At 24.5% G+C, this 27,403-nt stretch overlaps 2 protein-coding genes across 8 annotated transcripts in view; one reads left to right on the forward strand and one right to left on the reverse strand.

Moving 5' to 3' along the window:
• Nucleotides 1-2,583: 2,583 nt before the first annotated feature.
• LOC129966187 (thiamin pyrophosphokinase 1-like) lies at nt 2,584-14,542 on the reverse strand. 5 transcript variants are annotated; one of them, XM_056080600.1, is made up of 8 exons: nt 14,384-14,542; nt 10,081-10,175; nt 9,637-9,717; nt 7,984-8,123; nt 7,180-7,275; nt 6,066-6,212; nt 4,352-4,463; nt 2,584-3,321 (listed from the first exon to the last, which is right to left on the reverse strand). In XM_056080600.1, the coding sequence occupies exons 2-8, from the start codon at nt 10,139-10,141 to the stop codon at nt 3,194-3,196; spliced, it is 765 nt and encodes a 254-aa protein (XP_055936575.1). In that variant the 5' UTR covers nt 10,142-10,175; nt 14,384-14,542; the 3' UTR covers nt 2,584-3,193. The 5 variants fall into 5 exon arrangements, with proteins under 5 accessions (XP_055936575.1, XP_055936593.1, XP_055936587.1 ...); XM_056080618.1 differs by having other exon boundaries at nt 14,477-14,533; XM_056080612.1 differs by lacking the exon at nt 14,384-14,542 and adding an exon at nt 10,882-10,900.
• Nucleotides 14,543-14,779: 237 nt separating this feature from the next.
• Nucleotides 14,780-27,403, forward strand: part of LOC129963529 (neurexin-4-like) — a 30,227-nt gene continuing 17,603 nt past the window's right edge. The window contains exons 1-8 of one of the 3 annotated variants that reach the window (XM_056077977.1): nt 14,780-14,991; nt 15,952-16,044; nt 17,399-17,595; nt 21,126-21,267; nt 21,426-21,626; nt 23,749-23,918; nt 24,658-24,825; nt 26,084-26,242. In XM_056077977.1, coding sequence (XP_055933952.1) covers nt 14,922-14,991; nt 15,952-16,044; nt 17,399-17,595; nt 21,126-21,267; nt 21,426-21,626; nt 23,749-23,918; nt 24,658-24,825; nt 26,084-26,242 — 1,200 coding nt within the window. In that variant the 5' untranslated portion in view covers nt 14,780-14,921. Of the gene's footprint in view, nt 14,992-15,951; nt 16,045-16,474; nt 16,672-17,398; nt 17,596-21,125; nt 21,268-21,425; nt 21,627-23,748; nt 23,919-24,657; nt 24,826-26,083; nt 26,243-27,403 lie in introns of all 3 variants that reach the window. The other 2 variants (XM_056077968.1, XM_056077985.1) reach the window with 2 other exon arrangements.

Below are 27,403 nucleotides of genomic sequence, written 5' to 3' on the forward strand. Positions count from 1 at the left end.
TTTTTAACTAAAATCAAATATGCACAGAAGTTATAAAAAAATATTCTTTATATATGGATTTAATGTTTTATATAATCACTCATATATTGCCAATTTCAGAGATTTACAAGTTCTTATTTGTGGTTTATTTAATAATTGTAAAGGTATTTTAAATGAATAAGAATTAATCTAATTTTAGTTAAAAACTAAAATTCTTGATTTTAATGAAAGCATTATTAAAGTTAATTGTTTATATTTTTAAAGAATAAATTGATAACTGATTCACATTTATTGTTTCAATTAAATTATTTTTCAAAATAATAAATAAAGATTAGAAATCATTATGGACAGCCAATTTAGTATAAAAAATGATGGTTAACTTATTCTCTTTTAATGTTTCCTCTTGCTATTGGATTGGATTATTAAAAGCAGAAATTAATTTATTGTATATTAAACAGATTGCCACTCATATCTGGAAAAAAATTTCACTTAATGTATATGCAGTAAAAGAGAATACATAAACAGCACTAATGTGCTGCTCATTAGTTGTAATAGAATAACTATATCCACCTAGTTTTTATCTGAAGACACTGGAACAGGAAGTAAGCAACAATTCAATATTACATGAAATATATTAAATGAATATTTATATTTACATACAAAAGACAAAGTTTATATGTTATATGAAGAAAAGAGATTTATCACTTGCCTTGTTCTCTAATTTAAAGTCATACAAAATCAAATGCATGAGTGAAATGAAACAAATTAACATTCCTGTTATTATGATACAAACTATTTAATGTTAATTTAACAAGGAAACATTAAAATATCTTTATTTTGGGCAATTCATATAATTATACAACAATTTGTACATTTTGTAGCAATTTAATTTGCAAAACTGCTTTGAGTTGAGGGATTTTTTCTTTTACCTTAAACTTTTCCATTTTTCTAAAACTTCTTAATACCTCACTTGCACCATATTTGTAAACTAAAATATCTTAGGTTCAGAATATTTTAAACACCTCTATAAAAGAGTATGGCATCACACACAATTCTTTGGACAGTCAAAGAATCTTACATATTTTCAAAGCCACATTGTCATATGACAATATAAGAATTATTTTACTTTCCAAAAAATAGTAATAATAATAAAAAAAAATCTTAAAAGATTAAATTGGTCATTAGCACATTCTGAAGATGTAGTGAATTGTGTTATGGTTAATAAGTGTGTGTTTTTTGTGTTGAAGCAAGCCAAAGTTGAAGCAAATAAACCATTTGCTTTTTAAATAAATACATTATTTTTCAATAAACATAGAATAAAATAAGATGCAGCTTTCAAAGCAGCAAAATTTTTTGGTCAGTTTGATTCTTTTTTTCGGTTTTAGTAGTTCCATTAATACTAATATTCAAATAGCTTGCAGTCACTATTTTAATATCAATATTTTATTTCTCTCAGTTATGAAAATTCAACTGATCTATGCAGAAGTAAAAGGATGAGCTTCAGCAGTTTAACAGTCGCCAATAGTGATGATCTTCTATGTTTGCAATGTTTAAAAAGATTAATTATTTTTTATCTTAAAAAAAGCTACTGATTAAAAAGTTTCTGTACTTTTCTAGTGCCATGGCAACCCTATTAAATTTGGCTTACTTCTATATAAAAGCCAATGAAAGTGTTTTGCAATACAATTCACAAATACTATAATTTATAATAGTTTTTAATATTTGAAGTGGAATATTTATACATACAAGTATTACATCTAACGAATTATGTTAGAAATGGATTGAAACAAAACAATGTAAATTTCTCAAATCTTATTCTAAAATGTAATTGAAAAATTGTATTTTGTATGCTAACTACCTGAATTTTTTTTTTTTAAGATAATGATTCAATGAATAAAAATTGCTTAATGTTTTTAATTTATCCTATAATAAATAAGTATACAATATTTAAAATAATTGCATGTTTTTTGTATTTCAGTTTTAGTATTATCAGTACGTGAAAATGGATTTAGATGTCTCAGTTTATAAATTTAGTCAAAAACTCATAGTTAGATTTTTATTAATTTATAACAAATACAGGGTAATCAGCTTCAAAAAGAATTGATCCATTGAATATATCAAATGTAACCTGCTTTAAAACTGATTAATTATACTTTGTATGTACATAGTAGGCAAAACATAAATAAAAATATAAACTTATTTTGCAAAATACAAAATAAATATAATAAATGCACGTAATTAATATTTTTTAAATTATACATTTTAAAGGTACAAATATCTTGAATATGAAAAAGATTCTTTATTACTTGATGCATATAATATTTTGAATGTAAGTTTTGAGTTCTTTATATATTAAATTGTTTTATATTTTAGTCAATTAAATATGAATAAAAACATATTTACTGACTGTTCAAAGATAATTTATTTATGACAGAGATAATCCTGTCATATATTCAGCTATTCATTTTATATAAATATCCAATGTTTCAAATAATGATCATAATCAAATTTTTTTAATAAATGAATATTTTAGGATTTAAAATTTTTTAGCATGTTAATATTTTATAAATATAATAAACATAAGAAAAATAACACTTATGCATGAAAATAAAATGTTGGCAAGTATAAAAAATATTACTAAGGCAAAACATTCATACAATAAAAATATCACTAAAATAACTAAGATTTAAAATAAAAAGTATCATTTGTAACAAAGCATTCACTGGAATATTAACCAAAAGTAATACTCTTTGCTAATTTTGATGAATATAATACTAAACAATATTCATATGGAATACTATATTAAGTAAAAAATAAATAGACTAGAAATAAAACCTGAAAAAAGGTAAACAAAACCAATATCTCATTAAACTAATTTCATTATCAAACAACTATCACAGTCTCATTCTTCAATGTAAATCTTTCAGAATGTATCTTCATAGCACATAAGTGAATAACAATCTTTCATATTTCAAAAGGTCACTACATTACCAACTTAAAGTACAAAATGCCAAATTATAAAAATTTTAGTAAAAAAAATTATTGAATGTTATATACAAAAATATTGAATATTCAATTTATAAAGAATGAATGTTTACTGCATCATCACATACTTTTAGAATTAAATACTGAATAGTCAAAAAAAATGTATTGGCTTTTTTGAATCATAAAAGGCATAAAAAGCACAATCTATTTTCTCTCAGTTGATACTGATCTAAAATTTATCCATTGTAACTTCCATAGTCCAGATCAAGGGAGTATCAGTTGCTATTGTTACTACATTACTGCCATCAAACATATTACAAGTACTAATCAATCCACCAAAATTCATTTTGTCATTTGCTGCAAGAGATTTTATTATTTCAGTATTTTTACTAGAAAAATATTTATGAAACAAACAAGCAAGCAAAAAAAAAAAAAAAAAAAACCTGAATACTTTAGTTGAAATATAGATTCATTAAATAAAGCTTATTTAGAGATTTTATAATCAACTTAGTATGCACATATACAAAATACTCTCTAACCATGTAATATTCATAACGTATATATCAAAAATATATTGAAGAAAATACATGAGTGAACTGTTATGAGAAGTGCTGATAAATTAAAAAAAAAAAAAAGTTTTAACTTTATGGTTTAGAATTACAATACTAGTACTTTAATAATTTTTTTTAGGTTGTACAAACTGAAAAGAATTTAAAAAAAAAAAAAAATTAGTTTCACTCTTTGTTTAAACATTAATATGAAACAAAAATGGGAGGGATTTCCAAACAAAAACTAAATCTCAATTAACTTATAGAAAAAGATTAAGCAAATTGTATCAGAAAATAACAGTAACACATTGCAATAAAAAAGATTTAAACTTGATTATCATGCCACTGTTGTTTGACATAAACATGACATCTCTTCTCATTGGTTATAATACTTGCAAAATAAGATATATTCATGCTGTTCAATATCTTTTGGGTTACAGTACATGATAGTATTATATCCATTGCCTATTATACAATATTTATGTCTATAAAGTGCTTTCTAAACACCATTTAAAACTATTAGATTTCAGCCATGCTCAATGCTTTTGTTGAAATACAAAGGTCAAGACTGTATTTAGCTCTCCCTAAATTCCACAGTTGTCATTAGAATAGAATAAGTTTTAGAAAAAAAATTAGGCCTTTTAAATATTATATTGATTTTGAATATCAAATATTTTAATGTAAATAACACTGTGCAATTTCAACTAATAGCTAAAAATATTAAGCCTTTTTCCCCAATTTTATTTTTTTCATAATTTTTTTTGTTGAAATCAGAACAAGTTTTTTGTTTATTCTATAAGATAATGAATAACATTTATACAAGCATAATTTTTACTTACTCAAATTCCATTTCAGTCCAGTGGTAGTAACATTTTTGCATGCAGATCCAAGAGGAATAAGTCCTACATGAGATTCCATCATTTTTTCTGTGACATAAATTTTATGAAATCCCTAAAATATCAGAAAATTTGATTTAATATATGAATCTGGCATGAATGAGAATATAAGACATGTATATTCTCATGTATATAACTATGTCAATAGTACATAGTTCATCTATTAGTAGAGGGGACTTGAGCGATATGTGAAGCCCGAGGATAGAACCTGGGATCCTTGTGGTTCGCAGTCCAGTAACTAAACCATTATGCAAAAGCATTTGTTCGTGCAGCATAGTTGTTAACTGGCCTATATGCTATTCACCACAGGACTAATCCATAATTTAATTGAATTGAATTTTTTCACAACTTAAATGGCACCACACCAAAAAATTAGTGGACTGGTTTACTCTGATTTTCAGAACTTCATATAATTATAAAATAATTTAAAAAAGGAACACATTTAATTAGACCATTAAAGATATTTTATCTTGAGATTATTTAAATTGGCTTGATTTGCATGGGAATTTATGATGTAAGGGTCTTCTGTGCTAAATAAATTAATGTGTAGCGAAATGTTGCAAGTTCATATAAAAAAAGCTGTTGTCAAAAGTAATTTAAATTGGGATTACAAAGTTCTTTTGCTAAACAAATAAATGTAACGTTCGATTTTCCTAAAGAATAGCTCCTCAACTACAAAAATGCTTTATAAGTGGCAGTGTATAAGGGGAGGAGGAACAAAAGTAACTAAACTTTTAATAAACCAAGAACTTAAAAATAACTATAATGACAAAAATAAAATAATAAATTAATTCGGAAATTACAAATTCGTTTTGAATTAAAATTATAAATTTGCATCAAATGTTATATTATTCATATTATAAACAATTTATTAATAGGTACAAAAAATTTCTTTATGCTTATAATGATGGAGGAATATGAACTAAATGCTATTTTCTGGAGAAATGATCAAAAATTTATTTTAAATAATTTTTTTATAGAAGTAGGACGATTATTCACTTGATTTAAAAATAAAAGTTTGCATTTCCATCAAAAGTATATTATTTATAAGATAAGCACTTTCAATGGAAGAAAGATACTGAATTTTTAAGTTCTATTTTCTTATTTTGTTGTGATAAATGATTATAGTTTATAAAGGAATGCAAGAAAAGTGTTATTAAATAAACTTGTTATTAAAAGATTGTAATAGAACACATTTAAGCATTTTTTCACATCATAACTCTGAATAGTCATAAACATAATTAATCAATAACTTTCAAATCACAAATAGCTTCAATCACTTAGTATTATTCATTGCATGTAATGATGAGGTAAAAATAAATATTTTTGTGTGATAAATGAAATAGCTTGTAATCACTATAATATTTCGTAGGCAACAAAATCCTTCAGTATAGCTCATTAAATATTAACAAACTGTTTAATGATAGCAGGAAATAGATTGTCATGAAAATGAAAATCTGAGAGTCATTAAATGCAGATTATCATGCTTATGAATGCAAATGGATAAATTAAAATATGATTGTAAATCATATCTAAAAATTAATTTTAATTTTGACTGAACCTAAATGACACTCTCAACTTAATAAAATAATATTTCAAAATTCTAAGAATAAGACTATAGATGCAGAATTTCTAAATTTATAACGATTCTACATACAACAGATAAAAGCCAAGTTAAAGAATTGTTTCCTAATATCAGAACCGGAACTGAAGTTATTTCATCAGCTTGATACAAAGTGTTTAGATTTCCCAATATGTGATCCAATCGATCACCATTTCTTGCAACTGCTATAATTGATGAAACCTGCAAAAAAAGGATATTGTTTATATGAAGTTCAAGATATCTTGGTTAATAAATTACAAGAGATGTGTATATGCATATAAAATTAGCAGATTATCGTCCGTTTATAAATACCAGACCAGAAAAGTAGTCAGTGTATAAGTGATTATTAAATTTACACATTTGACATACAGTATGTAGATACTGTGTATAACAGCTATGCATTCCAAAGAATAGTAAACAGTAATTAAGTAAAGTATGAAGATCTATTCATGAATATATTGGAAGTACTTTAAAATAACAATACAAAAAAAGATGAGAAAAACAAGAGAATTTTACAAAATATCAGAACATACCAACTGTAACAGCATAATAAGTCAAATAAAATGAATGGTTATGTCACAGGCATGATTTGACGTAATAGACTATAACAATTAAAATCAATAAAGAAATTTCAATCAATACTGAATTAGAACTGAAACCAGAAATTTAAATCAAACAATTTTTTTAAAATGATATGAAAATTTTGAATGGTAATTTGTATAAAATATTTGATTGTATGATAATTTTTGTGAATGGCAATGAAATAAGAGCATATTCATTGGCAATGAAATAAGAACATATATTAATAATGACTATGACTATATCAATGTTTATGATGGAATGTTTTTCCTAAATAAGCATTTATAAGAGATTTTTATCGTATATATTTAAATCTTTAGGTTTATTTTTAATCACTATTATTTTGCTATCAATAAAAAAAATGAAATTGTACTTTTTTTTAATATGCAAATCTCAATAATTTCAAATTTGAAATAAATTTTTAAAATAATGTTTTTCTTCATTTTAAAATATTAGTAAAATGAGAGATAATTATGGAAGTTTCTACAGTATTCAACTAAAATTGGTTATGAAAAGATTTTGTTGTATAATTCCATTTTACAGAAAAAACAAAACAATGCTATTATTATTATTATTTTTTTAAAGTTACCTCAATTTTCCTATCCTTTAAGTACATATCTGTTAATCTTAAAGCTTTAGTGAAGTCGGTTTCATCCTGATCTGGGGTATGAACAATAGATACACCCTAAAAATAGGAATATTTTTATTAGTTAAAATTACAAATAAGTCAGGAAAAATTAATTTTTATGAAAAATTTAAATGTAAAATATTGTTTACTTTTAACTGTCATGTAAATTAAAATTTCATTTGCAACAATGTTTCAAGCAAACTTTATCCTTTTTAATAACTAAATATACTCTCTAAAAATGAAACCATGCATCTAAAAGTAAATACATAAGAGTTAGAAAGTCAATGAACATTTTGATCAATATTTTTCAGCTCCCATAAGAAATAGTTTCTTATAATTTAGACATAAAATTGAACAGCAAACTAAGATCACAAAACAAAATAAATTTTGATATTGCCAAGACCTAAAGTGAACAACACTTAAAATCAATAACTACCGCTTACAAAAGTTTTGAATGAAAAAAGTTTTCATATGATTGCACCTGCATGGTAATAATAAGGGGAAAGAAAAAATAAATCAATAATTGAGCCAGTAAAATTAAATTTGAAACAGTACATTGGAGCTGATATCTCTTCATAAATTAGAGAGAGCAGAGTAAAGGAAAGTAATGAAAGAAATTTTAATTTTAAATAACTATATTTTTTAGATATGTTTAGTGAAAAAAAGTCAAATGAATTTACATATGTAGTTTTTCTGATGTAAAAACACAAACAATGATAAAAAGAAAAATATAAAGAGACCGAGTAAGAAAATGAAATTCTAAACCTTAGATTTATAAAATTCTAAGACGTCTGGAGTTGCAGAATCAAAATCTCCACAAATGAGATCAGGTATAAGAGGGAATTCATCATCACAAAGCTCTTTCAGTTGATTTGCACCACCATCTACACCAACATGAACTAGTGCTAGAGCAGGAAAAAAATTGCAATATAAAGGTAATCTGTATGCAAGAATTCTAATGTTCATGTGAAATATACTTATAAAAGTTTTTAGAAGCAGTAACTTTTAACTAATTACAGTTCATAACTGAAGTTTGAAATAATGACAAAATATTTAAGGGGAAAAAAAAAAAAAACTTTCCTGATTTCAATTTTCATAAGCAATAACACAGAGATAAGACTTTCGCATCATTGCAGATAACTATTTCTTAAAAAAGTAATTAATATACATAATAATTAATAACAATGATGAAACAATAAGTAATAGTTTGAATGCAATTGATTAGCAAATGTATTTTGTATGTAGGGAAAAATAGTTTTAAAGTGCACAGAAAGAAATAATAATAATAAACTGCAGAAAGATATACAGAAATGAGATCTATTGGGGAACATACATATGTGATATTTAATTAAAAATTGAGTTTCAGTAACATTATTTGAGGAGTATTTTTTCTACAAAATATTTATTAATGAAAAAAGAAAATGAGCCTATATCAAAGTTTACAAACTAATAACAACTTAAAAATGTGTTTTGCTTAAAACTTGTGGCTTTTTTTTTTTTTTCTGAATTAACACTGAACTCAAAAGAATATCTTGATAAACACTATTTAATGAAGACAGTAAAAATTGACTATGTTTAAAAACAAAACCAATCTCAAGGCTTCTTTTTAATAAATATGCAGATTATTAAAGTTATTTTTTTAGTAATTTCACTATAAAAATTTGAAAAATCATAATTATAATATTCATTAAAAGAAGAGTAAAACACAAATATATGAAAGCATCTCATAAATGTAAAAAAAATCAATGAAAATAAATATGCAAGCTTCTTTTAAACAAATAAACTTCAATACAGTGATAATTTCATAAGCAATTCATGGTTAAAAAAGATAATCTGTGCAGAATAACATTCATTTTTCAGCATAACTAATTGAAAAATGCATTTAATAATCAATTGAATAAAGTATCTTCCTATTTTATTTCTCACAAAAAACATTGCATTTTAAGCTACCTTCATTCAGAAACTGAATAAATCATATTTTGCATATTTCACCTTTTCAATATTATTTTTCAGGGTCATTTCTAGCTTTGCAAAAAAATGAATTCGAAATTCATCTAATACTGCAAACAGCTATTTAAATTAGAACAATTTACTAATAGCTGCTTAACACATAGGTTGATGCAACTTTTAAGAATAAATATTGTTATGGCAATTAAAATATGAGAAAAATTTTGAATATCAGATTATAAAATGCATGTGAAAAACAGTAATTTAGATAAAAATGAATAATCATATAAATTTGCTAACATTAAATACTTTTTTTTAGTTTTTTAAAAAATGACATTTAATAAAATTGTGAAAATTTCACTATAGCAAGAATAATTCTTATCACTAAAAAGCTAGATTTCATAATTATGGTTAAAAGTATTAAATTGTGATATCCATTTTGGATGGAAAGACAATTTAAGGTATATTTACCAGATTGCCAATTTCTTTTCACAAAATATTTACATTCTTCTTGAAGAGGCTGATTCAAAATCAATAATGCAATATGTTCCTCTAATAAAAAAAATTCAAATCATCAAAGAAATAGAAGAAAAGAAGTTATAATATAATGGAAATTATACATTCAATCAAAGCAAAAGTTTCAATTAGCATGAATTATTTTAAAGTATGCAAATAATTTTAATAATTTCAATCACAATTTTTAAAATCAAAATATATAAAATTCAGATTGTGTAAATTTTTAGTATTTCTATATTCAAAAGAAAATTTCCTCTTTGGTTCTAATTTTGTACAGTTTTCATTAAAGATCAAGTGACAGTTAAATTTTGTAAGCAATCATCTCAGTAACTATTATTTAATCATTATATATGAAAATAACTATAAAAATAATAGAAAGGGTAAAAAAAAAGTATTTACCACCAGAAATGATACGAGAAGGAAACCATTCTTTTGGTTGAGATTCAGGATTTTGATTCATAATGACATGTGGACAAGAGATTCAAATAACAGATCTATATAAAAAAATAAATTAGGAACCACTGCTACACTTTTGAAAAAAAAAAAAAAAAAAAAAGAACAGATGTTATAAGACATCTGATCAAAAAGCTGAAAGGATATAAAAAAAAGGTTTAAAAAATTGAAAAAAAAAAAAAATACCCAAAAAATAATTATATTTGCTTTAACGAAAGAAAAATATATACTAAATAGAAAAACATTTAAATTTAGAAAATTCCTATACTTTATTAAAAGAATTAAAATAATAGTCATCTTACACCAATCTTTTAGTATAATAGCATCAGTTAGCTGAAATGAAAGACATTCAACTGAAATAGAGCTACAGAGCAGTTACAATGTTTTAATATATTTTTAAATCTAATCTTACAACTGCAGATTAGTTTTATATGCCAAATTTATATCAACAAACTATACAAAGTTTAAAAGTAACAAAATGAATACAATATGTACATTTTATTGCTTACACCAAAGTAAAAGAATAGCTTTACTGATAAGAATAAAGAAGACAAAGATAGGTGTTATTTATTACTTGCTGGCAAACATTTTTCAGAGAAATCATAAATACTATAGAAAACTGAAAAGATATGATTTTATAACTCTAACATAAGTAAAAGAGACTCTTCTAAAGCTATTGCTATGTAATAACGTTTTTTTTTGAAGACAAATTGCAAACATAACTTCAATAATTACAAAGAAAATTACTTTTAAGTTGTATATTCCTTACTTAAGACACACAGATGAAAAATTTGCATTTGGTTTAGATTTATATACAGAAAGTCAGGTGGCATAACCCAATCAAGAAGATAAAAATAGAATAAATAGATTATATTAGAGATATTCAACATATCTTAAAATTGCTTCACAACAGATATTGAAATCAATATAATAAGCAGAAATTAAAAATAATCAAAATTCAGGAAGCTGTCAAATAAAATGATAAACAAAAGATAAGTACTCAAATCTAAACTATATTATAATAATGAAAGATAACAAAATTACTAGTTACAGAAACAAAAAAAGGCATTCAATTTTAAACATAGCAACAAGAAATTCACCACTTGCATCTTTTAACATCTTTTTAGGTAATTAAAAATTATCCAAAGTATGTTTTAAAAGAATAAGTGTGCATGTAAGAGAAATTAAATGAAATGAGTGAAATCCATTCAATATTTCAAGAAATATTTATAATATAAAAAAAAATCAAAAATAGTTTAAAATTACAAAATAATAAATGAAACATTATACTATAGAGAAGATATTATAATATTTAGTTAAACATTTTGTACCTCTAATATAAAATAGTAATTACAAAAAAAAAAAAAAAAAAAAATATTGTGAAAAGAAATGCTGGTGGGAGGGGATAAATTCTATGCTTTACAATGAATAAATATATAAACTATTTTTTACTATTACATTTGAAATTTAAAAAAAAGTGAACTGAAATAAAAATCATAGCATACATATTTAATAATCAGGGTGTGTTTATTTTATTGCTGATGCATAGGACAAAACATTAAATGTATTAAATTAATAAATTTAATAAGAAAACTTTAGGGAAATGAAAATATGCACATAGAGTAATGCTTTGAAATTTTTCTTAGAATTTTAAATAATTAGAAACTAAACACAATTTTGCTCCTAACAGCAAGGTAATTTTTGTACCCTGTAAAATAAACAAATAAAAAATCATTTTTATTTATATGAATATAAATAATTTTCATGAATTTTTTTTCCCTAAAATTATTTTCTTTCTAAATATGACTTGAAAAGAATTATTATAATAATAGAATTTAAAGTTTTTTTTATTTTTCTTATAAATATTTGCCATTGTTAAAAGCTAAGTTAGATGATGCAATATATTAAAAATTTGAAATTTTATTATTAATTTTAGTTTTGAAAGAACTGCAGTTATAGTTTAACTTTAAATGTAAGCAATGAAGATAAGATTTATTCATATATTTACTTTTCCTGTCATTTAATTTAATGAATAGAAAATATTTTATTGTTTCCGTTACTTTGAAACTTTTAATTCTCTGTCCCATTTTATTTTAACCTTAAGTAACATATCTCTAAGATAATTCTGATGCTAAATGACTATATATGTTTATAAAAATTATATAATAATAATTATTATTATTCTAAATATTCCATTTTTATAATGCTTATGAAAATGTTTTAGTTTATATAGCATGCAATTGTATTAGATGAATTTTATAGAAAATCATAGATACATAAAGAAATCGACATGAAGATGACATCTTGAAATTCACAAGATGCCCATTAAACACACTATACAAATTTAACTTCAGAATTTACATCATACCTTTTAAAATGGGGGAAAAAAGCATATTTTAGAGCACAGTATTAGCCATCAAGTGGTTATTTGTTAGTTAACAAATCTATATCTGTTTTTCAGATCTTTATAATACCTTGGGAGTTTACTCTATTAGCTATATATATATATATATAGGTACAATAAAAAGAGCAGATGTAATGCTTCTAAAATAGTAAGGATTAAATCATAGTTTGAAATTTAAAAAAACACACCGTTAAGAAAGCTGTTAGATATTAAATGAAATTAATATCTTATGCATATTAATTTCATTTAATATGCATAAAATATTTAAATGAAATTAAATATTATTGCTATCCTGGAAAGCAAACTTGTCTCTAAAGTGATATAAATACATTCCGAAATAAGAAAGAAAGAAACCTATTTCTGCCATGATATATACAAATATAATTGATATTTACAACTAGGAAAAGCATGTTTTTGGATTAATAAAAAGTTAATTTGCATATATTGATACATGTTTTGTATTGTAGTTAATTTTGCTGTAAATTACAAAATCACGATGGAGTGGAAGAGCTCACAATATATCTTAGAAAAAAGAAGCACATAATTTTTTTAGGATTTATCTTTTAGAATCAATTTCTAAATAGAAAATTAATATTTTTGACATTTTTCACTTTAATACTTCCAAGCAAAAGGAAAGAAGAGACAATACATGAGAAATTGTGTTAAATGCACTTTAAAGAAAAAATAATGTGGCTCAGCTCCAGTATACGGCCTCCGCCAAATTGGCGAGAAATTTGGCGATAAACGGTCATTTCTGGGCTGTTTTGAAATCTTAAGATTATGATTGTATTACTCAAGAAGGCCAACTGATGATTCAAAAGTAAAAGAAATAAACAATTCCATTTAGTATTTTAAAATATAAAGAGTTGACTGTCAAACTGTATTGAAAATCATTCAGCATGATTTGGATATATTCTTAAGATCATGACATAAATACCAAAGGAGCTAAAAGAAATTATTCTCACTAAAATTGTTGATATTCACAAAGCTTTTTCAAAACATAAAAGGAAAAAGGTGGTGGTGGGAGAAATCAATGAAATTACTTATCTTTAGAATTTCACAAAAAAAAAAAAAAAAAAAAATGAAATGAATTGCTTTTTACAAAGTTTTGGTACAAATGTGAAAGAAATACTGCAGCTAATTGGACAAGAGTTGCCAGTTTTGTACCAATTCCAAAGGAACAAACTATTTCATATGTATGTTTCTTTCTCATTAATTATATAAATTAAATGACCTCAACGAATACAAACACATATTAAGTAACAGTGACAAATTTATGTCTCATAATAAGAATCGACAATATCAATTGACTGTCATCACATAATAATTTGTTTCATTTCTTGATAAATAATTTAAATAGTAAGTCAGAACTGAAAACTATTCATATTATTGTTACTGTTACTCTTTTTTTCGCCAAGGAAAAATAGTTTTGTAGAGAAATAAAGCTACCTGAAAGCCAATAGAAAGTCACAGAGCAAATAAAAAATAAATTTTTTAATAAATTATTTTTTCAGAAAAAAAAATCGTTTTCAACTTTTTTCATTTCCTAACTTTTTACACACAAAAATATAAGTCACTTGGTTGAGTAAACACAATAACGTATTTTTTATGTATTGTTAGGATAAAAACTCAATTTTTTACGTCTATAATTAGTTTAATATAATTATATCAATGCACTATTTTATAACAATACACAAAATTATTACTCATCAACATTTTATAAAAGTGATAAAAGTCAGTTAGTTTCCCGTTAATCTCTCAACAATTTTTCCTGTGGTACATTTAAATAAAATTCCAAAAACAATAAATATAATCAGACACAATTTAGAAATCAGACATATTTACAGGTAAATGGAGGAATAACGATAAGAAATGAGATATAATGCTTTGTAAAACATTATACGACTAGAAAACAATTTCAATGGCATAAAACACAACCTAGGCTAACAGACATTTTAAGTCAACTTTGTTTGACCTATGAAAACGTGTTTCTATTTACAAATTTTTTTATTTTGATTCCCGGGTTGAAATCTGGCAGTTACAGTTAAGTAATTAAGCTTTAATAAGTGAGCTATTATATATGCAAATATTATTTGGTTCAAGTTTTTTACTTAAATACATCTTAATACAGTTTTAAAAATGACAATATAATTTTGTTTTATATAACTATTCAATACTGAGCAATCTTACTGTAGAATTTTAAATTTCTCGTTAAATGCACCGTGACGGAATTTCGTTCGTCAGCTAGCTTTGGGTGTGTTCATCCTGAAAGTGCAACATGCTTTGATTTGGTGTAAAATGTGTTGGAAATTTTTGTTTTGAATGTTATGTTTACAAGCAATGTTATTAAAATTATTTATACATATCTGAGAGTGTGTAAGTCATGATGAAAAGTGCGCATTTTACATTTGTTTGTATTCTTTTGATCGGTTTTACATATTTAAAAGCCGATGGTATGTAACTCTTTAGTTTCATTTAAAAGTTTCTAACGATAATTACACATATTATGAATTCTGTATCTATTTTTAATTTTTCTTATATTCATTGCTAGATTATTTTAATTTTATTAAAATTTGCTTTACATTTTGAAGATAGTGTATAATGTTGTGAGAAAATGAACACTTTGTTTACTTATATGTGTAATATTAATTTTTAATAATTTAACATATTTCTTCTTATCTATTTTTAGTACTTATATGTGAATTAATATTGATTATTTTTGGTTTTTGTTAGTGCTGCTTAAAGAGTCTAATTTATTATTCAACTTGAATCACTAATTTTAAAGGGCGTGTTTTTATAATAGCAGTATTTTTTTGCTAACTTAATTACATAAAACTGTAACTAAAAATCAAAAAGGTATTTTCTTAGTTATCCTACTTATGACTTGTTTTTTGCTGTTTGAGAAATATCTGTCATGATATTGATATTTAGTTTAAGTGTTATGATATGCAATAACGTTTTCTTGTTGCACATTTGGTTCCTATTTTGATGTTTATACTGTAATCGAAATATGATAAAATTGCTTAATAAAATTTCAGAATGCAGTTAATTAAAAATTGGTGATTATTAATAAGGATTAGGAGCATACAATTTTGTTGGAACAGATAAATCTGATTTATATCAAATGCCTAAAAGCTAATGATATTAATTTTTTAATGATAACTTCTGACATATTATTATTATTATTTTTCTCTTGAGTGCCTTGTGGATAAAATCTATTGTTATCAAAGAATTTTAACTATTATTTTTGTAATGTCTCTTTCTTGTTTTAACATTTTATATGTTGAATTTTGTCTGAATTTGTCAATGTTTTTATTTTTTAAAAAGTATTTAATATTTACTTATTGTGTGTTGTTACAAAGATAATATTTAATATTCTGAATAATTTAAATTCGTATATCCATTTTTTTTAGATGAATGTAATGAACCCCTTCTTGTAAATGCCAAAATTTATGCCTCATCGTCAATGTCTAATGATAGAGGTCCTGAAAAAGCTAGGTTAGATGGTAAGCATTTTTAGTCACACAGTATTGTGCCATTAATTGGAATATACATATTTTTAAATGAGCTATTTGTATGAGTATTTTATAATTTTTTTTATTTAAGGCGTATTAGTTACTAATATGATTAAATATAAAAAGTGAATAAATTTGATTTATTATTTCTGAATTCACTTGTTTTTACAGTTTTTAAAATGCCAGTGATGTTTATTAATTCATTTGCTTTTTTTCAGTCTTTATTATTATTTTTTTTTTAGAAATCTAGTTAGTAATAATATCACTACTGAAAATTTAATTGTCACACTTGTATAGTGAAATATATTATTCACTGTGTTCTGGTAGTGTGTTGCATGAAAATATTAAGAATAGTGATAATGGGATAAATTTTCATTTCAAAAATTCATTATTCTTGATATTTGGTTTGATATGTTTTTAGGAAATGGAGCATGGACTGCTAAGTCATCTGATTTCAGTCAATTTTTGAATATTGATTTACGTCGTAAATATAATATAACAGCTATAGCAACTCAAGGCCGCCCTTTTACATCTGAATTTGTACAAGAATATCGTATTGAATATGGAAATAAGCCTTTGGATTATTCAGAATATAAAGATAAAGAAGGGCACACACGGGTAGGCATAATGTAGTTTTTTTGCATCGGTCTTTTCTCTGCACTTTCCTTCAGTGGGTATTTCAGTGCTCTTTCTGTTGGGAGATGGATCTTTTTCTTGCTAGTTGGGGTCGATTTTCTATTCCTATAACACTGCAAATTTTATTATTTCCTTCTTGTAACATAAAAATAGCATTAAGTGCCAACCACTCTTGTCTTGCATATTCTGTATATGGTGTCATTTTCTGTGTTGTGGCTCCTGTTTAAATTCTGGTGGCAGATAAAACGAATTTTCATTTCTTATTTCTGTGCTTTATATTCTTGAATGCTATGCATTTTAAAATGTTGCATTGCTTATTTTTTTACTGTGTATTTATAATAATATTAACTTATTTAGCCTCAATGTATATCTTGTTTTTGCAAGATTTATTACATGGATTCTGCATTTTGTGTAGGTAGATTATTTTATTAGTGTTGCAATTTTAATTCATTATTAAGTACTGTGATTCAAATGAGGTGCTAAGAATCAATTTCATTATAATATTTAAAATGCTTTTTAAGCTGACTTATGGTTGAAGCTGAATAAGTTAATATTGTGTTATAAGTTTTTTCATAGTATGCATTTCTTTTCAGTTATTGTTTCAGAAACGAACATTGAAAGTAATTTTATTTTTAATGGGAAAAATTAATTGCATATTAAAGATTCTCATGTTTTATACTTTTTAAATGTGTTTAATTTGTTTCCTTAGGTCTGTACTCATGGACTGCAGGTTATAATGATTATTTTCAATATTTAACATTTAATTTACGTAAGAGAAAAATAATTAATTTGATTGCTACTCAAGGACGTTCACATACTATGGAATTTGTTTCTGAATATTGTATTCAATATGGTTATGATGGAGATGCCTGGAGAACTTATACTTATCCAGATGGTGAAACACAGGTTGTGTTAATAGGCTCTGCTTTTATTGATAGTTAATACCCCCTCCCCCCTAGCTTTCTTTAGTTTGCTACCTTTTCTGAATGGTAAATTTATGAATGAAGTTTTGACATGTAGCATGGTGATACATGTGTTGCATATATAGCTTTAAGTCATTCTATTTTTCAACTTTTGCTGATAGAATTTTTGTTTTTATTTTTCTAATTTTAATAATTTATTTTATTTTTTCATACTTCATTTGATTTCTCCACTTTTGCACCATTCAGAATTTTCTACTATTTATGCATTTGAATGTGAATAGAGAATTTTGTCTTTTAGAATGTTTTTAGTCCATGCACTTCACTTCTCTGTATTTTATGATATCTGAAATTAACCAATTTTTATTCATTACATATATTTTTTTTCGTTGATTAAATTTTAATGTAAAGTTGCATTTGAATTTTATGAAAACAGGTTATAAAAAATTGTCAGTTTCTTTTAAATAATCTAAATTTGTTGTATGAATATGCATAAATTTTAGTTTTATTTTCCAATACAGATGATTATTAGTAAAAACTTTTGGTCTCTGAAGAATAGATTTATAATGTATTCTGATGTAATGTGACATCCAGGAAATAATATTTTTGAACAATTTTCATAAAACTAATTTAAAGCTATTCACTTTATTTAGATTTGAAAGATATAAAATATTCTTGTTGGGGAAAAAGCTTAAATTATTTAGAATATTTACAATTTTTGAGGCTAAATTAATAATAAAGAATTATATTTAAAATTTGTCAGAAAATGCAATGTGTAATTAAAATACAATATGTAAGCTGGATAATTAAGCATTTATTTTTTTTAAATTATCAGCATTTTCATTATATTTTTTAAATGCTAGAAAATTGAAAAAAGATTCAGTAAGAGCGAACTACTTTTTTTTAAGTAAAGAATATTTATTTTGTTTTTCTGTTTCAACAAACAATTGATTAAACATTATATTTTCCTTTTATTCATTTTTGATTCCTGCTATTTTTATATAAAATATTTATCGTTAATTAAAATTCATTGGCTTTATCATAACACTACCAGTGAAATGGCATTAAATGTTTTTTAGGTATTTATTCAGTACTTGAGTAAGTACCCCTCAAACAAGGTATTTTGTAAATAAAAAAAAAGTATTTTTAAAGGGTAGATGAATTTTTTAAAAATCTAAATTAAAACATATATGTATATATTACATATATTTATATTCATAGTTTATAGTATTTTTAAATTTAATTTTTGGAAAATCTAAAAAGAAAGATGTAGCTATTTCAGTGAAATTCTCTGCCAAAATTGGAAATTATTGGCTCTGTTTTTAAAGTTTAAAATCTAATAGGTTTTAAATATTAACAATAAGAACATAATACTGTTAATTCTGACAATTTTGAAAATTCAGCTACTTTTTAATGGGCGAAAAAGTATGTTAGATAAAGTTTTTTAGATATGTATTGCGAAAAATAGCTTGCATATCAGAATTAACTATAAAATTACATATATTCTTTAATTTATATGATTTACAAATTATTCCTGCCACTAAGTAGTTTTAACAACTTTGAGAACATCTTGTTAGAACTATGTCTTTATTTCAAAAATCCAAAGAAAAGTTAAATATCAATATTTTAAGAGAGAAGAATGTGGTATTATCATTTTCCCATATAATAGAAATTTTTAATCCAGTGAATGAGAGGATCATTTGAAACCATTTGAACTTCATGATGATGTAATTTTCATTTAGGATTTGGGCAACAAATAAAGTTAGATAGCATTCAGATGCAGGCAGATCTAGCTATTTACTCGAAGAGGATGAGCCAAGAAATTTATGGAAAAAATTAGAAAATAGAATTCATTGTATTATTATAATAGCTAAAATGGCTTTGGGAAGTTTAAATGTACCTATTGCATGTACTGTAATTGAAAATATTTTCAACATTTTAATTTAAATTCAAGCTAAAAAAATTATTTGATATCTGAAAAAAGCAGCTAAACTTATATGTGCTTCCAGTGTTTTATTTAGACATTATGTGAACACAAACAGTATGCATTTAAGAGGCTTCCTCTTTAATAAGTGGCTAATTTAGTTTTAAATTTGAGCATATTAACTTAACCAACTTATTAATGATTTTGTTTTCATTTTTTTGTTTTAATAACTTTTAAAAACATTTGTTTTAATATATTTTTTTATGTATATAATTAAAAAAAATGGCTAAATTAATAAAATTCTTAAAATTTCTCAATGGTTTTTAAATGACTTTCTTTATGTACAAAGAAAACATTGAATAATTATGATAATTATTGGGAATAATAAACTTTAAGTATAATATTAAAGTATTATTTTACCTGACCTGCCAAATTGAATATATCGTAACCTTTTAAATGAATAATTATATTCCATTATATTAAATATGAGTAATTGATTATAAATTTAATTGAAACATGCAATATTAGCCTTTTTCTTCTATTTCATAGAATTTTTATGTCAGATTTTTTTAGCAATTAGACTAATGAACATTTTTCAGGTTTTTGTCTGTCTGCCTTCTCTTCGGCAGCTTATTTGGAAATCTGCCTTTATATGTGTCATATAATTGAAAGCTTCTAAGTTGAGATGAAGAGATTTAGCAAATTAAAAAAAGTATCACATAAAAAAATAAAGAACAAGAAAATATACAATATATTTGAGAATCAAACTCTTGAGTTTAAATTATGTGAATGTGATTTAAATTAACTGAGTTATTTTGATCTTTTATTTCTACAGTTTGCAAAATTAGGTTTATAAGTGGATGAACCAAGCTTTTTTATATTTATATTATATTTCGGAAATTCTAAGAAAGTTTTACCTTTGAATGTTTAAGAAAATACAAATTTTTGACTGAATATGGGAAATAAAAAGAGCTGGCTCTTTAACCAGAAAGATTAATTTATAAACACAACTTAAGAATGATAAAAAGCTGTATGTTTTATTTTAGGTTCTATTTTTACTTTTTATTTTAAAATCAAACTCGCATTTTCTTTTTAAAATACTTTGAAAAAATCAATAAATGCCTTGTTGCCCACTAATTAAAAAAGTATCCAAGTCAGATATTTTATGTAAAATGGCCAATGAAATGTAGCATTAGCTTTTCTGATTTTTTGTTTTGTTTTTATTAATTAATAAGTTGTAAAAGTTTCATATGTTGCCAATTTTCTTCTACCTCATCTAATCTCTGACTATATATAACAGTATTCCTTTGTATGAATCAAATTAGCTGAAAATATATACAAATAAAAGGTATGTGCCCTTAAAAATAAACAACCATTTATTACAAAACACAACATAATCAAATTCTGGGGGTAAAATGGATTGATTTAACATTATAAAATCAATTAAAATGATCAAATCAAAATAGTGAAAATTAGAATAAGTAAAATATAAAAATACATAACATTGTAATATATTGTTTTGATTTTTTAATAATGCAGTTTTTGTTTCAATTTTTAAATACTTATTAATTTTTTTTTTGTTTGTTTCATAGCTGTTTAGTGGTAATGTAGATGGAGATTCTATTAAATTCAATAAATTTGATTCACCTATTATTGCCCAGTGGATTCGTATTAATCCAACTAGATGGAGAGACAGAATATCTTTGAGAGTAGAGCTTTATGGATGTAACTATGGTAAGAGTGTATTTCAACCTATTAAGTAGCATATTGTTTAAAAGCTGTAATAATTTATTTGCTGGTTTTTTTAAAAATACATATTTTTATTTGCACTGATAACTGCTATTAGAGTTATTATTTTAATTTATAAATAACTGGTATGTATTATTTTTCAGTGAGTGAAAATATAAATTTTGATGGACAAAGTTATTTTAGTAAAGAGCTCTATTATGGAATATCAAGTGAATATGAAAATATAAGATTTAGATTTCGAACAAATGAAGCAGATGGAATTATTTTGTACAGCAAAGGCAGCCAAGGAGATTTTTTTGCTTTGCAGTTGATCCATAACAAACTTCTTCTAAATGTTGATTTGGGTAAATTTAATACTTTATTCTTTTTAATGTAACTAAATCATTATTTTAAATACTTTATGCCATTTAAGTATAAATGTTATTTTTTGAAAAAATATATTCTTTAGTATTGTAGCAGCTGTTGTAAAATGTAGAATTAAACCTTAGAAAGTGGTGACCATGGATTTAAAAAAGTTATTTTTGACATGTTTCACAGTAGAAAGTTCTACATTTGGTACTTTTCTACTAATATGTTAACTGAAAACTACCAATCTATTTTATATTTTATTTAATGCATAAAATTTTTCATTATTTTAATACTTTAATCTGTTATATTATTTTTACATTGCATATGTTGTAATATTCCTTACTTTATGCATATGACTGAAATGATTTCTAATGTTTATATATTATGTGATTTTTTTTATGTTAAAAAAGAAAGAAAAGAATAATTTATTATTGCTCATAAAAAATTACGTATGTGCTAATAATTCATTAAAATTTGACAGTTATTTTTATATTAAACTATTTGTATTGCATTTTTATATGAATCACATATTATGTAGTATATTGTAAATACCAAGATTATTTGAAAATAGTAAGGTTAGGTCACAGAAACCGTAGATGATATTAATTAAACATAGGGAGCACAACTCTCTGTTTCAGTGTTATGTTACATAACAAATTGATCATTTGAAAACACTTTTAGCAACTAAGAAAACTCTTTGTCTAAGTCAGATTTTTTTGCTAGAATGGTAAAAAGTCACATATTATGAAATAATGAAATATTAGAATATTTAATTGAAAATTTCTAGCAAACTCAGGTCTAACTTTCTGATATGGTTTCAATGATAGAAATGATGAAATTATTACCCTAAATCCCCTAAATTTTAAAAGTAAAACCTATTTTTAGTTTAAACAGAAAATGATTGTTAAGGAACAGAATGACAAATAATTTTATTAGGGATTTAATAAAATACACATTGGTTCAAAAAATAATGTTTTAATTACATTGATCTAAAAATTAAATCAACTATGTTTGAGTGCCTTCTTAAAACTAATTTACAATTTTGACATGAAAAAAAAAACTATATATATACATGTTTGCTTTTATCACTCAATTTTTGATTGAATTATATACATATATATCAGATATATAAGTATTATATTTTCATACATATATTTACATAATTTCAAAACTTCCAATCAATGTGATAACCACCATTTGTAGTACATATAAACAATTGCAAATATGGCTAATTTACCTTTTAAACAGAATAACTTTTAACAAAATTTATATACCTATGATTAAAACAAAAAAAGTAATTACATTTCTGAAAGCTGACTGTGGAGTGCATTTGTTTCCTTTCTCTCTTTAGTTGCCTTTTTTGAATTTTCTATCTTTTAAGTATTGCATTAATCTAGTATACCTAAATAAGTGAATGAAAGTTCGTGTGTTCAAATAGATTATAATTATTAATTTTATAACTTGAGTATTGTGATAAAGTTCTATTAGACAGCTTTCTTCTTGCTTCACTCATATTCTGAAATTTCTGCTTCAATGACTCTAACTTAGTCTGAATTACCAAAACATGTTTTTTAAAGTTATGAGACATCAGTTGCTCACTGTTTTCAAATGATGATTATTCTCATCTGATGGCTAATTTAATGCTGGCACAGCTTTTCTTTTTTGTAGGAATGTTAAGCAAACTAATTTTTAGTTTACGAGAATAATTATTTTCTTCTGCACTAAATTTTTCTAACATCAGAATCTTTCAGAAATCAAGCAAATATTTTTTTTCTTCTGAATTTCTTGAATTTAAATCATCCGGCAACAAGCACAATCAGGCATTTTATTTGTTAAAAAGTTTTTGTAAAACTATAACATTTGATTTTGAAATTAGCCATTTCTTGGTCTTTAATTTGTGAACCAGAACGAAACTAAAAAAATCTCTTGAACAGTTAAGTAAAGTTCAGCATTAGAAGTTAGTTCAGGAGAAAGAAGGAAAAGAAAAAATAATATCCTAATCATTATAAAAATTGTGGTAATTTATTTTAGCAATAGAGTAATTGACATAAAAGTTGAATAAAATAATAATAAAGATTTTTAAATTAAAAGTTTTAAGTAGTGACTATTCTATTTTAGGTGGTGAAGGAATGATTACAAGCGTGTCAGTTGGTAGTTTATTAGATGATAACATGTGGCATGATGTTTACATTGTAAGGAAAAACAGAGATATTACTTTCTCAGTTGACAGAGTTGTTCTTCCTGCAAAAATTCGTGGCGATTTCTTAAAATTAGATATAAAACGAGAAGTAAGTGAACATTTGAAATATTTGGATTGTATTAAATTTTTCTTTCATAGTTGCATAAATACCTTTATTCAAAGTTACATAAATAAAAAATCTAATAGAGTTAATCCATATGTAATTGATTTAAAACAAGTAAACAAATAACAGCAATTTAATTTAAAAAAAATTGATGTCTGCGATATACTAGAAAATTGGATTGTATAACATAATCATTTAATAAAACTTGTTTCAAAATTTCCCGGAATTAAGTTAATACTTTATAAAGGAAATTTAGTATATTTATTTTTAATTAAGATGGAGTGAATTAGAAGCTTATTATAATAGTTATATTGAATGCATTGACAAATCTTTGGTGGATTATGTTCATTTCGTATGTTGTTCTATGAAAACATTAAGCTTATTTATTAATGTACTATGTTGACAAATTATTTAATTTTTTATTTTAATTGCCTGTGTAATTAAATATATGATGAACTTTAGGATACAGAAAGAAATTCCCCTCTCAAAATTTTGTGGTATGTTTGTATCTAAGGTGATTGATGGCAGTGTGGAGCTAATATGATGAAAAAACAGAAATAATTGAGAAATGTGTTTTTTAACAATCAGAATAATTTTTTGATAGCTCTTTATGAAAAATCAAGTTTATAAATTTAGCACTCATACAAATATTTATCTTTATTGCTTAGTTTCACTAATCTCCCAAATGATTATGCATTCATTTTTTTTTTGTATTATTTTTTAGATTTTTGTTGGTGGAGTTCAAAATTTTAACCAAGTTGGATTGGTTGCAACTAAGAATTTTACTGGCTGCATAGAAAATCTTTTCTTCAATAACACTAATTTTATTGCTGAATTAAAGGAAAAAAAGCCCCAATACAGACAATATGGTGATCTCACTTTCACATGCCAGGTAAGTTTCTATATTCTTAATTCATATATATGTATATGTGTGTGCGAGAGAAATACTTGCTATTAAAGAAAGCAAGCAATGTGTGTTTTAAATAATTTTGTTGTCCATTTTTCAAGATGTTTAAGGAAACTACTCTATTTTACGATGCCTTTTAATAAGTTCTTTTTTAAAATCATAAACAGCAGGCAATACATTCAGAATATGGAAATGCATCTGGGTTTTATATAGCTTCAAGTGGGTTTACCAAAATTTTTGTTGAGCAAGCATGTTGATTTCAGCATTTCTAGGCTCTGGGAATAAGTGTAGGTGTGAAATAAAAATGTACACAAACTGTAAAATAATGCCAGACATATATCATAATCTCTGTAATTAAAGAGAAAAATTTCTTTGTTTTTGTGTTGTGATGTAGGATGTGCCTTTATCATTGAACTTCCAGTGGGCAAATTATGCCTATCATAATGAAATAAATTAAATTTTACTCCCTAAAGTTTCTTCTTTTTGGCCACACATCTGCAAAATTATGAGTGTGTGTGTATGTATATTTATATGTATATGATTTGTTTCTGTTAAAAGTAACATACAATGAGTTCTTTAAATAGCATCTTTTATTGCTCTTAATATTATTAAAGAAACAATATATTTTTCAGCAGAGATTGTTTTGTTTTGTTTTTTTAATTTATGATTAAACACCAATACCTTTCAAATAGAATGATAAAAAAAATAAAGAAAGCAAGGATTTAGAAATATACTCAAATTAGAAGTATACTTATACAATTTCCTTAGAAATATACATATATAATTTCTAAAGGGAATTTTCCCTAAATTTAGATGAGTTTAGCATTTATTTTATGTATGTATATCATTTGAAAAGTGTGGGAACCAAAAACTCGTACATCTCAGAAATTAAAGTGAAGCCCAGATTCAAGTAAAAAGGAAATAATAATTTTAAGAATGCAAGATTGTTGAAATTATAACTTATATGTATGTACATATAATTTTATCCCAATGTATAAATTTTTCACTTGTATAAATTTCCTTAGAATCAAATTTATTATTATTAAATAAACTGCTTGCTTAGTATTTTTAAAAATTACTTATTAAAATTACTTTTATGTAATTTTCTTTTATAAATTTCTTAATTGCTTTTACATTGCATTTCATGATTATTTAAAACATTTTTCATTACTTAATAATTTTTTTAAGTCAGCACTTACAATTGTAGATATTTTTATGAATTCATGTCATTTTTTTCCATTAGTATGAACAAGTCATTCCAGTCACATTTGCTACTTCTGAAGCTCATCTGAAACTGTCAGGTTACAAGCAGCCTGTTATGAACTGTAGTTTTGATTTTAGGTCATTCAATGAAGATGGTCTTCTTCTCTATAACAAGTTTTCTCAAGACGGATTTGTAAAGGTAAAAATAGAGATTTTTTTTTGTTTAATTGAATTGATGTCGAGTAGGAAAAGAAGGGGAAAAGAAAAAGAAAGAATAGAAAAAAGAATCAGAAATCAAATTTTAATGTTGTTTTTTACAAGGCCCTTTATTTAAATATCTTATTTATTTTTATGGAAACAGAGTAGAAACCCATGTAGCAATTTTCTCCTTTTATTAGCTTCAGTTGTTCTGTTGTCATCAGATTTCCCGAATGCTAATTAAATGTATTGACTTTCAGAAAATGGGGGAAAGTCAGAAAAAGTATTTCTCTGCTAAAAATAAGTATATTTTCATAAAATTTTGCAATATACTCAAAAAGTAATGCTGCTTCAAAATATGGTATGAAATTAATAAAACTGCTGCCATTTCAAATCATTGGACACATTTTAAAAGCAGGCTTTAAATATATATAATTTCTGTTATTAGAAATTGTATAATGAAGTTTTGAGAAATTCCTTTTTTAAATATGACTACTCAACATTATTTATCTGAAAAACTACAATGGCTTGTCTTAGGCAAATAAAAATAGGCTTATCTAGCAAAAAGCTTGATTGCAAGTTTTTCCTGCATTCATAGACTATAGGTTTGTAGAAGCAATTAGAAATCAGTTTCTATTGAATATGGCTAAGAAAGACTATGGATGAATGCTTTTTGCAGCTAACTGCCAGGAAAAGTGCAGAATTGTTACACTTACCAAAACTGACCTTTTTTCTTGATAGCATCTACTGGAAGTCCTAGTTAAGTTAAATGCTTAAAAAAGGTCTCATGAAAGAGCCTTGTAAACAAAATGTTCTGCAATGTGTGTATCTCTCATACCATCTCACCAAGTAGGAGGTTTGAGTTCACATGCTAATTGGAGCACAACTAAATAAGATTTTTTTTTTTTTTTTTTGCTCATTATTCAAGAAAATTGCTAATTCAGATTGAACTATGTACTTGCATTATCTGTCATATCTTTAAAATAGGCAGATTTGCGAGATCCAGTGTATGGGTTTAGATAGGCGACTCGTTGCTATATATGCACTATTGATATTTGGTTATATAAAGATGACATTATTCATTTGTTTGTTCATCCTTATGAGGTGCATTGGTGACTTCATCATACAAGATAATCCTTCATTTACTGAACAAATATCTTTG

The sequence above is a fragment of the Argiope bruennichi genome, chromosome 1, assembly GCF_947563725.1.
Source record: "Argiope bruennichi chromosome 1, qqArgBrue1.1, whole genome shotgun sequence".
Classification (NCBI taxonomy): domain Eukaryota; kingdom Metazoa; phylum Arthropoda; class Arachnida; order Araneae; family Araneidae; genus Argiope; species Argiope bruennichi.

Bases quoted from the DNA above. Each gene is read 5' to 3' on its own strand.
- LOC129966187 (XM_056080600.1), bottom strand. From the start codon at position 10,141: ATGAATCAAAATCCTGAATCTCAACCAAAAGAATGGTTTCCTTCTCGT. The intron at 9,718-10,080 runs GTAAATACTTTT...TTTTTTTATTAG, and splicing joins TTCTCGTATCATTTCTGGTG to AGGAACATATTGCATTATTG. The intron at 8,124-9,636 runs GTAAATATACCT...TTCCTGCTCTAG, and splicing joins GAAAAGAAATTGGCAATCTG to CACTAGTTCATGTTGGTGTA.